The sequence below is a fragment of the Python bivittatus genome, unplaced genomic scaffold, assembly GCF_059951505.1.
Source record: "Python bivittatus isolate LINGU-HERP-01145 unplaced genomic scaffold, Pbiv_v1 ctg000980_np1212, whole genome shotgun sequence".
NCBI lineage: Eukaryota > Metazoa > Chordata > Lepidosauria > Squamata > Pythonidae > Python > Python bivittatus.
In genome coordinates, this window is record NW_028277125.1 from 20,670,617 (window position 1) to 20,687,079 (window position 16,463).

At 37.3% G+C, this 16,463-nt stretch overlaps 1 protein-coding gene across 1 annotated transcript in view; it reads right to left on the bottom strand.

The window, feature by feature from the left end:
- Positions 1–16,463, bottom strand: part of GFM1 (G elongation factor mitochondrial 1) — a 51,733-nt gene that overhangs the window by 25,567 nt on the left and 9,703 nt on the right. Inside the window, exons 5-11 of the mRNA XM_007432918.4 lie at positions 16,287–16,403; positions 14,728–14,878; positions 8,760–8,914; positions 6,720–6,804; positions 6,399–6,536; positions 4,252–4,353; positions 989–1,045 (exon numbers count right to left, since the gene is read on the bottom strand). Of these exons, the coding sequence (XP_007432980.1) occupies positions 989–1,045; positions 4,252–4,353; positions 6,399–6,536; positions 6,720–6,804; positions 8,760–8,914; positions 14,728–14,878; positions 16,287–16,403 (805 nt within the window). The remainder of the gene's footprint in view (positions 1–988; positions 1,046–4,251; positions 4,354–6,398; positions 6,537–6,719; positions 6,805–8,759; positions 8,915–14,727; positions 14,879–16,286; positions 16,404–16,463) is intronic.

Below are 16,463 nucleotides of genomic sequence, written 5' to 3' on the forward strand. Positions count from 1 at the left end.
TGATTCAGGTCGCAACCAAAATCGGTTGGCGACCAAATTCGGAGGAGTCAGAACGGATTAACCGTATTTACATTGAACCTTATGGGAAAATTTGATTCGGGTCGTGACCAATTCGGGTCACGACCAGAGTTGCGGAACAAATTAAGTTCGTGAACCGAGGTACCACTGTAGTAGTAGAAAAATATTTACAGTTTGCTGCTCTTATCATCACAGTGTAGTCCTTAATACAGGATCATTTATGTATCCAGTCAGACTTGCTCCTAATTTTTCTCCAGCAGTGCTCTAGGCATCTCTTCTGTTACTTCCTTTCCCAGAGCTGTTCAGTAAAACAAAGGAGTCCCCAGGGATCAGCATAAAAAGGAAAGGCCACTGAGGAGCAGTCCAATCCAGGGCCATCATCACCTGCTCATTCCAAATGATGACAAAAAACAGATCTAGATCAAATGTTTACAGGTAGTCCTTGGTTAATGACCACTTGTTCAACTACTGAAGTTACAGCAGCACTGAATGTGTGATACTTATGACCAGTTCTCAAAGTTCCAACCATCACAGCACTCCACAGACACATGATCATGATTTGGGCACTTGGCAAAGTCAATGGGGAAGCCAGCAGGGAAGGTTGCTGGTTGCTCTTTACTTTGTGGGAATCCGGTAGGAAGTCACTAGTCCCAGTCACATGAGGTCCTCACTTAACAAACCGTGATCCTCACTTAATGACAGCAGCAGGGACTGCTGGGATTGCTACTGCAAGCGATGCAGTCACGTGATGTCACGCTTTATGACTTCATCACTTAGCGATGGAAATTCCAGTCCCAATTACCATTGTTAAGCAAGGACTACCTGTAGCAGAAAAGGAGCTTTTGTACTGAAATATGTTTCAATTATTCTTTAATGGCAGAAGTAAAACCATACCCTTATCCATTACTATCAAAAAGCCCCACTCAGATCACATAATTTATTCCACCAGTTTTTTACTTCAAACTCCTACCTTGTTGCATGGCTTCATTGTTATTGAAACAACAGGATCAGGTACATGAATGGGTTCCTATAAAGAGAATCCATACAAACAATTTCTCAATATAAACTTTCTAAAAGTCATCTCTGCTGGTAGGCAAGTCCTTCTAAAGATTAGAAACAAATTAATGAAAACTGAAAAGACCCATAATCCTTTCAAAAGGCCTTATATGATAAACATGCATTTTCCTGAAGAAGTTCATCCCATTATGTTGCTCTAACAAGCTATAGTTGTTAGAACAGAATGTCACTGTACTATCTCCGTGCATTCCCTATAATTCAAAACTTCCCGCATTAGTTTCCTATTATTGCAGGACTGTGCAATGTTTGAAGAGTTGGGGGCCATCTGATGATTCTAGATTGTTACAAGAAACATTGTATAACTCCTGAAAACCTGAAATCATACTGCTGAAATTCTGCTATTTTGGTGCTATTTTGGTGGTATGACCTTGGGTTCGATCACACTTGCATTACAGGATCAAATCCGGATCTTTTATAGAGGAACCACTGAGTCTGTTATCTGTTCCTGTATAAATGTCTGGTTCGACTCCGCAACCAAACAGGGTGGATACAGACTCCAACAGATAGTTAAGTCTGCAGAAAGAATAATTGCAATCCACCTCCCTTCTATAGAAGATCTGAATACTGTGAGGGTCAAAAGGAGGGCAGAAAAGATATCTGCAGACATAAATTGTTTCAACTTCTCCCTTCAGGACGGTGCTATAGAGCACCTTATGTTAAAACATCTAGACATCGGAACAGTTTTTTTCCTCGTGCCATTGCTCTGCTAAACACCTAATTAATGCAGTATGCTATATAATGGTTGACACTGCATGAAGATATGACTGCTAAGACATGACTGATAATGCTCTGTAAATGTGAATACGTGTTAGATAATAGCTTTTCCTTTTTAAAAATGAATATATGTTAGTTAATAGCCACAGTACTATCTTTCCTCTAATTCTCTTCTGACTGCATAGTTTTTTAGTATAATGTTGTTGCTGTTGTTATCAGTATTCTTCTTATTCTTGATGCTATGCAAACACACTGAGAGCTCTTTGCACTGAAGTCAAATTCCTTATATGTTAACATACTTGGCCAATATTCTATTCTATTCTATTCTATTCTATTCTATTCTATTCTATTCTATTCTATTCTATTCTATTCTATTCTATTCTATTCTATTCTATTCTATTCTATTCTATTCTATTCTATTCTATTCTATTCTATTCTATTCTATTATTAGTTTATAGTGGGCCATGAAAATGCTTGAACAGATCCACTGTCTTCTCCATGCCACCTACATGCCTTTCCACTGGCTCCCTCTGACATTTAAGGCTTGTCTGTATCCACCAACAACCAACCAAATTTAAAGCTAGCCATAGATTATTTTAGGTTAGTTTCTCATTAAAAAGGACACAGGTTATACCTTAAAACAAATCTATGGCAGCCACTGGAGAGAGAAATAGGGCACAACGATTTGCAGAATCAGGAACGTTCACAACTAACCATAAGTTTTGTTTAAATCTGCAGCATATATGAGTTAATGGAGTTACTGTTATATTCAAGAACTGAACAATATTCTCCCCTCTTTTGCCCCCACTCTCAACTGTAATTAAAGCTGTGTAACTTATTGGTTAGTTTTGCTACTACCTGTTAATGAGAAAGCTGTTTGTCACTGAATCTCTTTCACGCAATCCTGCACTGATTAAAATGTATCAAATAAATCACATACATGAAAGTTTACACATTTCATTTCTTTTCACTTTATAAAAGTGTATCTGCGAAATGCTATGCCTTTTATGTCACTCTAATAAAGTCATATGAACACAGTGCTTGGTTTAGTAGAAAGGACAACCTCTTCAAATAAAAGCTGAATGGCATTTCTGTCATATACATGCAAATACAAGATCTTCATGTACCACATTTTGAGGCATATAACAAAAATGTAAGACCCGAATTATTTATTTATTTATTTAATTTATTTAAAATGTGCTGATGTCAACAGAAGCTGAGCAGGGTGGGACGTGGTCAGTATCTGAGTATGAGATTAAGAAAAAATTCCAAGGCTGCAGGGAAGACTGAAAGGTTAAACAAAATATTGGAAGAACGCAGTGGCAAACCACTGCTGTATTACCGCCATGAAAGCTACATGAACATATGTAGTCAGGAAGTCACCTGGAATTAAACCCAACTCATGGGAAATGTTACTTTTTATGCTTTTGAGGGAGCTGGGATTAACTGAACATATGCCGATATGGTGGTAAACCTAACTGGTTTAAGAGAGTTCAGAAAATATTTCAATTGCTGTCAGATATGAATTAATTCCACCTCCTCCAGGGACTGTGTTGGTGATGCATATTTATTAGAATTTAAGGCTTGGGGAGAGGGAGAAAAGAGACACTGGGAACAAGCCCCAGGCTTTTACTTCCCAACTTCCTTCATTATACTGGGAAAGGTGAAATGGGCTAAGAATAATATTGTAAGCAAAATAATGTGAGATTTCCCTTGTTTGCACATTCCTATCTTCACAAGGAGCTGAAAGAAAGAACTCTCAAGCCTCTTCCCAAACTCTGGGAGTGTTTTCTGAAACAGGCTATCCAAACACTTCCCTTTTAGAGAAAGTCAGATTGCCTTGTATATAAAGCATGGTTTATGTCCATCTATGTATCTGTCTGATAATTACACCCTACTTTTCCTCCAGGAACTCAGGAAGGAACTTCCTCCTCTTAGAACAATCCTAGTGGTTGGTCCAAAGTCATCCAGCGACTGAGGGTAGATTTGAACTTGGGACTCCCTAGTCCTAATCCAATACCATAACGTCTACAAACCATTCTGATACTCTTTTTAAGACAAAAACAAGCAAGATTCAATGCATGATTTGTTTTTTCTTACGCTTCCTATTCTACCAGTGCAGAACTTCTATTTCTATAAGCTTAATACGTTATGCTTTATGTTTTCAAAAGTTTGTATAAAGCAGGCTAGTATTTTTATAGATAAATGCACATACGTACAGCTACATACACGCATACACTTACACACACATGCACGTTTTGGACTAGGAGAGGGGAGACATATATATACACACATATATACACACTGACACGTGCACATATACACTAAATCTGAAATGTTCAAAATCTCTTTTGGAAAATTCATATTTATACAAACGAGGAAACTGGGATCAATTTTTTAAAGAATTAAATATAAAGAAAGCTGCAACAGTTAAGAACTTACCATAGAAAGGTCACTATTCGCTTTCTCTGAGAATGTATCTCCACTAGCACATTCAATGCCAAAGAATGCACAGATATCACCTGCATAAACCTCTTCCACATCCTAGCAATGTAAAACAATGTTTTAGATACTTTTTATAGTGTTTGGGAAGAGATGGTAAAGTATAATAGTAAGAACAGAAGCTGGCTCAGCTAATTTTAGTGCCTGTATGTACTCGTTTTGATTCCGCAATATTAAACATAAAATTTCAGAATTTCAAATACGTTTGTATAGATAAGTGCACTGTTTCACCAGAGCAATGGAACAGTGTACTACTGTATCAGAGAATCCCAATGTTGTTTCAATACTGGGTACATTACAAATTTTGAAACCCTGTCACAGGCAGTCTTAAAAAGCACCTGCCATGGGGAGATGATGGCCTGTTTACAAACTGGCTGCCATGGTGTCTGCAGCCAATCATAAATCATCTGTTTACCAGAAGACAAACTGGTAAGATTAAAAAAACTGATTTGGACAGCAACCTAAATATGAGGGTTGACTCAAATGTCAAATCACCTGTTTGCATTCACAAAATAAAGCAAAATACTGTACCTAATTCAGAGAGCAAACAAACAATGTTACAGAAAACAAATATTAACTAACAGATACCCACCACAGATACCATAAGTTTTTAAAAAGAAATACATAGCCACACACCTATCCCAGGGAGTGCCTCACTCCCACTGCCTTTAGTTCCAAGAATATTCTCTTGCTACACCCCTGCTTAACCTTTCAAAAAATTTCTAAGCAATTGTGGACATTTCAGAACACAGCATTAGGCAACAGTGTCTGCTATTTCTATTTTCTAAGACTGTCAATGGGAGTCACATGATGTCTAGAGTCATTTTGAACACAAAGATGATATGGAGGTTGGAACAGCTTAGCAGCATGTCACCCTTCCATTTACCATTTTTTGGGGGAAAACGGTATCCTTTTGAAAGAGGTCATGGAGGCAGGAAAGCCTGACAAGTGCCCATGTTGGTTGTGTCAGGCACATTGGTGCACACAGGTTGGGGTCTCTAAGATTTAATAAAAACCTATTAACTTAATTCTTTCTTAGATCTTCAAGGGCCCACACCCTAGATAGGCAACTTCTCCATATTTTGAATGGAAAAAGGACAGTGGAACAGACTGTCTTGGAAGGTGATGAACTCCCCTTGAAAAACACAGGATGACCAGAGATGAAGCAGCAGATAATTTTCTACAGCAGCAGGAAGCTGCATTAAATAAATAATCTTGCCAACTCTCTGATGAACCATCTCTTCTTCCTCTTCTATTCAGCTGAGAAACAAAGTGTTATTGAACCATTCCTCTCCATGGAGAGGAACCAAAGTACCAACAAAGCAGATATGCAAATCAGAGCCAAAGAATTTTACACCCCACACAATGTACATAATACATTGTGATCAAATGAGCAGTGGGAAAAGGCCCTGAGACAGTGTAAGAGTAGAGTAGGTAGGATGACAATCAGAAGAAAATGAAAGAGACATCAGAAGCCTTTATGAAAAAAATTACCATTGTGTAGGCAAGTACAGATTATTGTACCTCTGAACAGAAGCTATTTTTCTATTGTGCTAATTCTTGTTATTGTTCAATAGTTCTCACTGTTTTTTAACCAAAGAAACAGAACCTTCCTTTATGTTTTTACATTTCTGAATCCCTCTTGCGTACAGTATATATGCAAAATATTATGCTATTTTCACCATGGGAGCAGCTTAGAAAGGGGAGATGACCTTCCTTTTGATCAGAGCCAAAATGAGGGTGCAGGAGGCAACTAATAGAAGCCAAGTTGTTCTCATCCCCCAGGGCACCTGCTGTTCATTACTGTATGACAGATGTGAGCAGAGAAGAAACTGAAAACAGAATATTCCATTAAAGTTAGAAAAGAAAACGTACGGTCAATGTTATATGAAAGTAGTCCCCATTGTGCAGATAAGGTACTCTTACCACCATATTTGACTAGAAAGTCCTTCTCGTCAACACTCTTGCTTTGATACAGATTGGACGCAATCGCATCCTGATTTATATCTTCTGACTAAGAAGGAGAGTTCACTTGCTTAAAAAAGGCTACATGAATTGGAAATGGCATGTCCTAACCCCTCACTCACCTCCAGCTTGTCTGCATGCATGCGAGCGAACCTTTGCACCCGTGTCTTTTTCCCAGTCCTGGTGTTATAGACATAGCTACTTTTCTTTAGCATCCCTTGATAAACACGAACATATGTCAGCTGCCCAAAACGTCCAGCCTGGAAGAAGCAGAAAACAAAAGCTCAAGGGGTAAAAAAAGTTGTATGGCTTCCCCACAAAGCAACATAATATATCCTTAAAAGTCTACTTAGTGTAATGGCCACACTCTGATTTTCACAGAGGAAATACCTTTCCAGTAATTGCAAATATTTTGTTAAATTAAAAAAAATAAACAAACTTACCTCAAGTTTAAATGCCAGGCCCAAAAATGGCAGGGAATCATTTCTCGCAGAACCTAGCAAAATCCTGGATTTTTCCGGCGTATCCCTTCAGCAAAATAAAGTGTAGTTTAAATATCAATATTCTAAAAGTATTTATCAATCTGTTCTTGTTGTGGAGCTTCATTGTACATGGTAACATAATGTACATTATCACAAGCTCTGAAGACCTCTGTGAGATGAAGAACTAGCATTCAAGCACTATGCAGCTTGTCCTATCAGGTCCTGTGGAGGTGGACAATAGTAGTGTAAGAGAGCTGAAGATGGTAGGGCAGGAGTATTGTCAGCAGGTAATACTGTCATTTATTTTGGTCTCTGACAGATCTTCCATTTGAAAGAACTATGAAAGGCTACAAAGCCAGTGTTCTGGAGATGGCCCCCCAAAAACAACGCCTTCATAAGATATCTTATATGCCTCTACAAAAGTTCTATCTTTATGCTGTAACACATGAAAAAAACACCACCACAGGGAGGTTTAATGTAACCTACTCTCTTGGCCAGTGATGAACTATTATAAAAAGCTTCATCTAAACTAGCTACCATTGTAACTGCAAATGACATGGCTGTTTGAATGGGCTGTGCAATGCTTTTCATCTGATTCAGAAAAGCTGCTTCAAATCACATGGGAGTATATATGTAGCACCTGTCATTCATTAAAGCAGCAGTATTTGCTTCCAGGATATGGCTGCAACAGAAGTCACAACATGCTGCTAAATGAATCACAGATAAGTGTTGCATTTATCTTCCTGCAAGTTCTGAATCAAATAAAATCTGAAGCTCCATAAAGCCCTATTCACCAATTTATCACTAAGCACAGTAACTATCAGCAATCCAGTTTCTGATTTGTCTGCCACCTATAGGCTACACTGATGTATCTATTAGCTCAGGAGACGATTTTATAGTTATACCTAGCATGAAGCATACTTCATAGTATTTTGGCTGGGCTTTCTAGGTAAAACTAACATAGTTTTTCTTTTGGTAGTAGCCACTTCAAGTTTAAATTGGGGACATTTTGAAGAATGAGTCAACAACATGCTTTAGATCTGGAACTGCCACAATGCTAATGGATCTCAAATGTACTTTTTAAAAAATGTGGTGTGTGACAAATCCAGCCTTTCCTTATTTCCTGATAAACTATATCCCAGGCATGTCTATTTATCTATAGGCAAGGAATTCTGCAATATTACAAATCTAAGGATATCTCTCATGTATGATTTAGTTTTATGTTTAACAGAAGCAAGAAGGACTAGGTACTGCAGTACTGACTGGAACTTCAGACTCTTTATGACTTCTTTTCTTAGTCTTTGAGAGCAGCTGTAGAGTCAAGACCGTGCCATGTCATCAATTTTCAGGCATTTCCCAGTGCAAGGTGTTCTATAAACATGCCTGGGATATCATAAAATGGCTATGTCTCCGTGCCAGTCATTCAAAGAAAATGCTTTTGTAAACCAAAGAATTGCAATAAGCAATTCTATGAGAGATGGACTTCTCAGAGCCTGAGAAAACAGACAATGTTTTACAAAACATTACTAGCTCCAAGCATCTGCATATTTCTTCATTATCAGGAAAATGGTTAGCCACTTCCCCTGTCCATCAAATGGTTGTCAGCAAGAGAATTAAGAAGTCAGTGCCCTAACACTGACTTAAAATTCAATGGAGGTTTCGCTAAAACATGTATAGAGTAGGAAAATAGTTGGATTTGTAAGCCATTTCAGGATTCTTTACAATGATAACTGGAGTAATATATTTTAATTTAAGCAATATTAATAGTTCAAATCCTGGAAGAAAGTAATTTGCACTATCCAGTTCCTCATTATGTCCTATCATCTCCAAGCAACAGTGGTATAAAGTCAAGAAAACTAGATCAGCTTTCCATAATATGATACTGTCCCAGATGAGCTAGCATTACAAATTCCCAGATTCACAACCATGCAATCACATCTGAAGGGGAACAATATCAAGAAAGACAAGATGTTTTCTCCCCCCTTCGTTATTAGTACTTACTCCTGGTTGAGTAATGCATAATTCTGCACTTCTGATGGATTTGGGAGATATGCTAGAACAGCATCCAACAGAGGTTGCACCCCTTTATTCTTCAGGGCACTTCCAAGCAGAACAGGTGTGAAGGTCTTATTGAGAGTTGTTCTTCTGATTGCAAGCTAGGAAGTACCAGAACATTTATATTTCATTAATAAGAACCTTTTGCATTCAGAAAAGGATAGACTACTTGTTCCACCAAATTAAAAATCTGCATCTTGGCATATGAAAAATATTGCAGAACTGTTGCTTCATTTACCATAATGGCAATAAGTCCTGTATCTTTTAAACTGGGCATATGTTCATTTTAAAAACTAACAAAAACAGAAAAACTTCCCTGAGATTTTTTTTCTCAAGATGTAGCTAAGTTTATTCAGCACACACCTATTACCCTTTTCACATCTACTTGATGCAATTGCCTTTGGAATATAACATGGAAATCTGATTGAAGATGGTGTGAATAATTAAAAAAATATTAAACAAAAAGAAATGTACAGGAGTTCCAAGCTTCAACAAGAGATCAGAGGTTTGAGAGGACAGTAGAAGTTGAAGAAAGAGCTTAGCTTCAGTTCAGGACAACACAGGAGCTGTGAACATATTAACTGAGAGGATGTGAATTCTAGATCAAGATATCCAGTGTTAATAGTCTGAACTACAAAGGAGGCTGAAATGAAGCAAAAAGGCAAGATATGAAACCTAAAAACTCCTACCACTGAATCTAGGCTTGCTCAATCCTATGATTTGATACTGTCTGCCAATCACAGAAGTCAATGATTCATATCTGAAGTTCCCTCTGTTGGGTGAAGATTCTGAATTCATGTTAGTTTACTAAAGTTAGCATTTTTAAAGCCTCCGAATCTAAAATCTTCTCAAGCTTCTCCTGACTGATTAGATGGGAACCAATTAAACAGCATACAAGACAGCAGGAAGTTCTGGTAGATACTTCATTTGTTGAAAGGCTAAGAAGCCATTACATAAGCATTCCAATGACTCCTGTGCATCAAATGCAAGACCTATTTATAGTGAAATCAATGTTCAGATTCTTGCATCTCCTTCTCCTGCCTGATCTATGCAAGGGGTCAGATGGCCCTCTCTTTCAGGTGGGAGGCCTGATTTTCCATCTGTCTCTTGTTCTGATAATAGATATATCAGATATCATGTTGTTCTCCTCTGACCATGAGAGCTAACTCTCAAAATGTCCAGGTTAAGTTCTTTAGTTTCAAATCTCTTTTTGTCCCTTGCATATGATATCTATGAGACAGACACTGACTAGAAATATCTATTTCTGTTCCAGCAGTTTCAACTTCCTCCTCATCTTTGCCCTTATATTTTGACAAGTTATTTTTGTTACCTGCCTTCTCTAGGTGTGGCACATCAGCCAGACTTTCATTTCAGCAACAAATTATTTAATGGCAACAAAAAGCCAGTAATTTAAGCATTTGATCTTTAATGAGCAAGCAGAGCTTGGTTACTGATGACTAAGTGGCCATGTTGCTTTTCTGGCAGTAATGCAGAAGTGGTTTGCCACAGCCTTCATCTCATATTTTTTTTACTTTTTACTTTCCAGTTTAGTCTATAGCCCTGAAAATTCCTAATGGCCTCTCATCAATGTACTAACCAGGCCCCATCCTGCTTAGCTTTGTGAGATCAGCCAAGAATGCTTTGGTGTTGCTACCTCCTGTAACATCTGCTAAAAATAATGTAAGAAATATCCAGCATGTTTCTCCATAAAAATACTTTAGATCATGACCTGGCTGCCTGCCACAGTGTAAACATTGATCACTTGGGACAAATTAGCTCAAACAAGCCCAATTTTTCATCTTTCTCACATCTATTAAACAATGTATAATTAGCTAGCTTTGTTATATGCTGTGCTGGAGGAAACCCAAGCCAGCTTTTGCAACTGACTACTGCATCTGCCAGAGGATTCAACTGCCTGCTGATTTTCACAAGTATTTTTCATCCAATAAGCAGAAAAGCATAGATTACTGCAATGCTTCAAAACTTAGGCTAAAATAATATACACTATTTTAATAAACTGGGCTCAAAGAAACATCTGCATTAAATAAATGCTCCTGGATTCTAAAGAACTATCTAAGTTACCTTCCCAAATCCTACAGGGCTCACCCAAGATGCTGCAGTTTATAAATATAACACAAAAGCCATAATTCTGCTTTGTTTTTGTTGCAAGCATTATAAGGCATGTGAATGTGGAAGTTCTATTACACCGCATAGGCAACAGGGATACATAGCAACATACTTCTACATTCTCTCTAGTCCCCAAGAGGAGTAACCCTGCTAAAGGTTTCAGCTAGGATGGAAGATGAGACATATGGTCTTATTCAGGCCATGGCTGTGCTAAAAATAGCAAACATCAGGTGATGAAAAAAGTGTATTTAAATAATGGAGAGCAATTACTAGTCAGAGTAAAAGGAAATGGTATTCTTTTTTCTTTCCTTCCTTCTGAAAAATGCCGACACCCTGAAGAATGGTAGAACATCTTGTTTTAAACCAACACAGGACAATTCCATTTTTTCACTCTTGCCTCTTCTTGGTGTCTTCCTATTTTATTTTTTCATCCTCAACTAGCAGTTCAACATTCTTTGCAACCTGAAAGTTCACAAGTACTTACCAATCCCATGCTTAGAACTGAAATTATATAATTGACAAACTTATATAATCCTGAAAATATACAAAGTTACCTGAGTTTGTAGAAACTTGGGTGAACTCATTTTGCTTCTAAATTCACAGGCATTTAGTCTCCATAACATTATCTAAACTCTTTTTAATGTAACCTAAGCAAAACATCCATTTCTGTATTTGTAGTAATGAATTCTACAAGCTACATGCATTATGTGAAGAAACAAAACATGTTTAGGACTGAAATAGGCTGAAGATGATCCATCCTGTTTTGTACTGATTTTAGTTTTGCACAGATGAAAAGGCACAAGTAATTTAGTGAGTGGAGTGAATGTCTGGACATTTCCCAAATTAAGATGACAGTCCAATGAATATCTTACTGAACTCAAATAGTTACTTCTAAACTAAAATATCTAAGATCAGGCTGTACATATTTCTGCTGGATTTTCAAAGTATGCAAATATCGAGATACTCAAAGTAGTTTAGTAACTCTCCAAACTGGCAACTGAGGTGGAGATTCCAAATTAGTTCTCCAACAGAAATTCTGGAGTAATATGACCCTTGGTACCAAATGATTATATAAGAGCATTTAACATGGATCTTAACCTCTTAATTGTCATGTAAGAGATAGAATCAAACATCAAATGATTGCATAATCTCCAGCATGCAGCAGTTTCCCAGACTACAAGTCATCAAATTCTAAGAAGGTAACAGGAGATAACTTCCAGATACCAGAGCCTGTATTTTCCAGGCTCATCAAGTCTTCAAGCCAAATCCAGTCCTAGACTAAGCTGCAGTGATAGAGTTTCCATTTATACTTATTCCTGAATTTATTTATAAGAGGGAAGCAATTAAATAAACTATCAAGGATTTTTACCTGCAAGTAAACCTGCAGTAAAATAGTCTTTCAACAGAACATTAGATATTTGCTGGGAAACAAATGCAGATATTTAAGTCCCAATATCACACTTATACTCATTAGACAGGAAAGAAAGATTGGAAATGTTGACCTCTAAGTTCCGTCACAACCTTGTCTATCACACTAAACAGCTGGCTTCCTTCAGTCAGCTTCTTCCCCTCCAGTCATTTGTGGCTATTAATGACTGGTTGCAAAAGCTTAATGCTTCCTGGGATAGCAGCAAATTGTCATGAGAAAGATATTGCAGACACACAGAGTTTCTAATGCTGCAAATTAGTTCAACTCTTACAAGTAATGAAATATGATACTTCTACATGCAAAGCAGTAACAAATGAAAGCTGGCTGTATCAGCCTCCTACAGTATTAAAAGACAGTAGTCATAACTTCTTGGCTAAAATTTTCCAGAATTTTAAAAGTTGTCTTTTACTTTTACATATATACCATTACAACTATCCTGCAAGAAAAGTGTTGAACTTGAAATCTTAACTTCCAAACATCAGTCCAGTCATATTTCCTCTTGCTGGTTGGGCAATTTATGTTCCACCTGGGCAACCTTAACTTATAGCTGAAGCTAAGTCAGATAATTATTTACTCAAAATAAGCAAGTGAAGTAGACTAAACTGAGACTGGCAGGTAGAGGATGCCAACAGAATAGAGAAATAAGGAACTGGAGGATCTGTGGGGGAATATCAATGGGTATCACCAACATTATTGTTGCAACAACTTATTATCACCTTCAACCACTGCATTAATATCCTGTCTTTGAGTAGAATTTCAGGTTGGTGTACACAACTGGATAGAGGAGTGCCTAACTGAGTGAAATAAGTAAGCAAGAAAGACATGCTTGGATTCCACCAAAACTACATTGGCAGCTGTTGCTCTAAGCACTACACAATGTCACTATTTTTAGGATTGGTTGCCACAGAAAACCACCATTCAAGTTTCATGAATTTAAAGGAATATTTTGAAAACTCTTATGTTTTCTGTACAACACAGAAAGAAAGGCTCTACTCCAGAGCAAATGAATTTCCCAAGACTGATCATTGGTGTACAAAGCCTATTGTTCTCTATTCAAAATTTGCATTTGGTCCATCTAGTCTAGTACTGCCAATGGAAATCCAAGGAGTGAAGCAGAAGTCCTTCTTGCCTTGACATTCTGAAGATACTTGGATTGAATCTGGGACTGGTTGGAGGCAGCCCATGATCTCTGACTAATCCAATCCAGATTCTTGATTTACAATCAGAGATCAGCAATACATATAACCAGATAAAATTGAACAGTTAAAAGAAAAGGAAAAATAAAAAATTGTCCTGCTATATTTGATATTAGTTGTTGCCTCATTTTAACTGCTGCAACAATAAATTTGGCTACTGTGTAGGTGGTTTGTGGTTTGAGTCAGAGATTAAATGGTGCATGTAAAAATTGTCCCTTCTCCCAGGTACACTTAGTGAAAGAGGGGTATGGATGTCCTTTTGAAGATCCTTCTAAAAGGTACAATAAAAAAGGACATGTTGAATTGTCTCGATCTCCCCGGAGTCATAAGGGCAAGCATGCTGAGTTAGGGGAATCTTGGCATACCTGCCAAATAATAGCATGGATGGATGTCATGCCTGGCCCTGAATGCACCCAATTTCACAGTCCCTGGTGTAATTCAATACTGCCTCTGTAGATAGTAAATATCATGGCTCTCCACTCCATAGAAAAATATAACCTAGTCCAGACATAATTCAAACATACCCACATTTTCCTTCCTCCTTCCCATCCTCCTCCTGTCAACTTTGCTTCATAACAGTTTGCTTGTGCCTGATGAAGAGTGCTTAGAAACTCAACTATCTTATAAATTTTCAGGTGGCTTTATACTGAATTGTTATTACTATCTCTATAATTATGTTTCAAGATCAAGAAAACTACCGCTGTTTGGGTTTTTGTTTTGCTTTGTTTTAAGAAAGAAGGAATGCTTCTCTAGACAGCAACCAAATGCTTGGAATCATCAGTGGCAGAGACCCAGGAAAGGCTCAGAATGCTGCATAGTGCATCAGAATCCCCCAAAACTTTGTCACTAGTTATTTGAGACTATTATCAGTGTATCTGCATTGATTCAATTACTGAGATAAGGAAGTAAAAATACTTCAAATACTCAAATTGCTCTATTTTTTATAAAACTATGTTTTAGAAAGCATTAAAGTTATGTAAATTACAGAGTGTGAAATTATTTTTATTACAAAGTTCTTATTCTTCAGTAATTCCTATGAAAGTGCCCATTTTGTTTTGCTTTTGTATATGCATAATACAGCTCTACACTAATAGTAGGAAAACTTACTCCAAAGGTTTTTGGTAAGTTTTCAAAAAAGAAAAGAATGATTATATTCTCTTACCTTCAAATCAGTCACTGTTGGGATCTTCTCTTCAAGAAAAAGCTCTCCAAGTTTTTCATCTATGTTTGCAACACATTCAATCAGTTCCTGGCGGCGATCTGTGGCCTCTGCTCTGAACTCAGAAGGGATGTCATCATATTTAACAATCTGGCTACAGAAACAGGGAAAATAAAAAGCTCATCAATATTCAGCTTCAATCATACAACTTGGTATTCTGGACAGCTGGCTTGAAAAGACTTAGAGTCCCTAGCAGCAAACATACCAATTGACAAGTTTTGATTCTCGTCTTTCTTACATTTAACTTTTCCATTTTATGGAATTCTGACATTATGAAACTGCTTTTGTAAATTATCAGCTATACAAATCTACAGCCATACAGTCTGTGGTGATTTTATCTAAAGGAAACCAATATGTAGCCTTAGATCTCATTTCTGCGTGCTCCAGCTGCTTTGCTCTTCTGGTTTCCTGCAGCTTTTTTGTTAGCCAATAAAAAGAAATCATGACTGAGTATCCAAATCCAGTATTTAATTATTAAGACATCACAGTCCTGGAAGCCAGCATGGATGGAATGCACCAATCTATTATAATTAAGACATCTAGAACATGGGATAATTTGCTTCCCCCCCATTTCTCACTTTTCGAAAGATAAATGGCATTAAGGCTTATATTAAGAGGGGACAACTACATGGCATTAAGGCTTATATTAAGAGGGGACAACTACATAATGAGCCATGCCTTGGGTTCATATCCCTCTTTCAAGGAGGAAGAATCTGGAATTATTTGTTTTTACTAAGCATGGTTTATTGCATTGCTCAGATCCAGAACTTTAATATTAATCTTGGTTTGTTTAAAACTAGCCACAGTTAACCAATTAGTCAACAAAAACAATGTGATAAGGTAACTGAAAGCTTTTAACTCCTCCTTCCCAATGGGAAAGGAAATGGGGAAGCACGTAACTACAAGCTTTACTGTGGCTCAATTATGTCATGCCAATAGGGTTTAGTGCGAAATCCAAATAAAACCATTATATACATATTAAATTTAAACTGAATAATACAAAGAAGAGCTTGCTAACAGGGACTTTCTAACACACTCGAAAATCTGGTTAAGAGGAGACTCTTTGTTTATGGTGGTTACACATGGGGGGTTCCAATGCAACCTCCTAAGATGGTTAAGATCAACATAAGAAGTTCACAATGAGAGCTGAACAGGAGGAAGAATGGCCAGGTTCAGTCTAATACACAGTTTGTTTTAATCATCACAGCGGCAAGTTTCATGCTCAGTCTTAAACTATAACCCCCCATGTAGAAACCACAATATCTGGATTCCTGTTTAGGTTAAGGCAAAGTCAAACAAATTACATTACAGCTCTACACAGTGTGTGAACCCAGATAATACATTATGGTTAACAGATAAGAAATATAATGGCTGTGCTATTCCTAGCTTGTCTTTCCTGAATAACCAAAATTACTGAAGTTTACTTCTAGAAGTAAAACCCTACCCCAGGAGCAAGATCCAGAGATAAAATCTGTTTGCATTGGGAGATTTTAGCACCTTACCCAAAGTCACCTTCAAAGTATATAGCTTTTTCTTCAATTAAATCAACAACTCCTCTGAATTCACCCTCCAGTCCCATAGGAATCTGAATAAAAGCAGCATTCTGCTTCAGCTTGGTTCTGTAAAAAATTAAAAATATATACAATTTCTATTCAAGCCACACTTATAAACAGCCATTA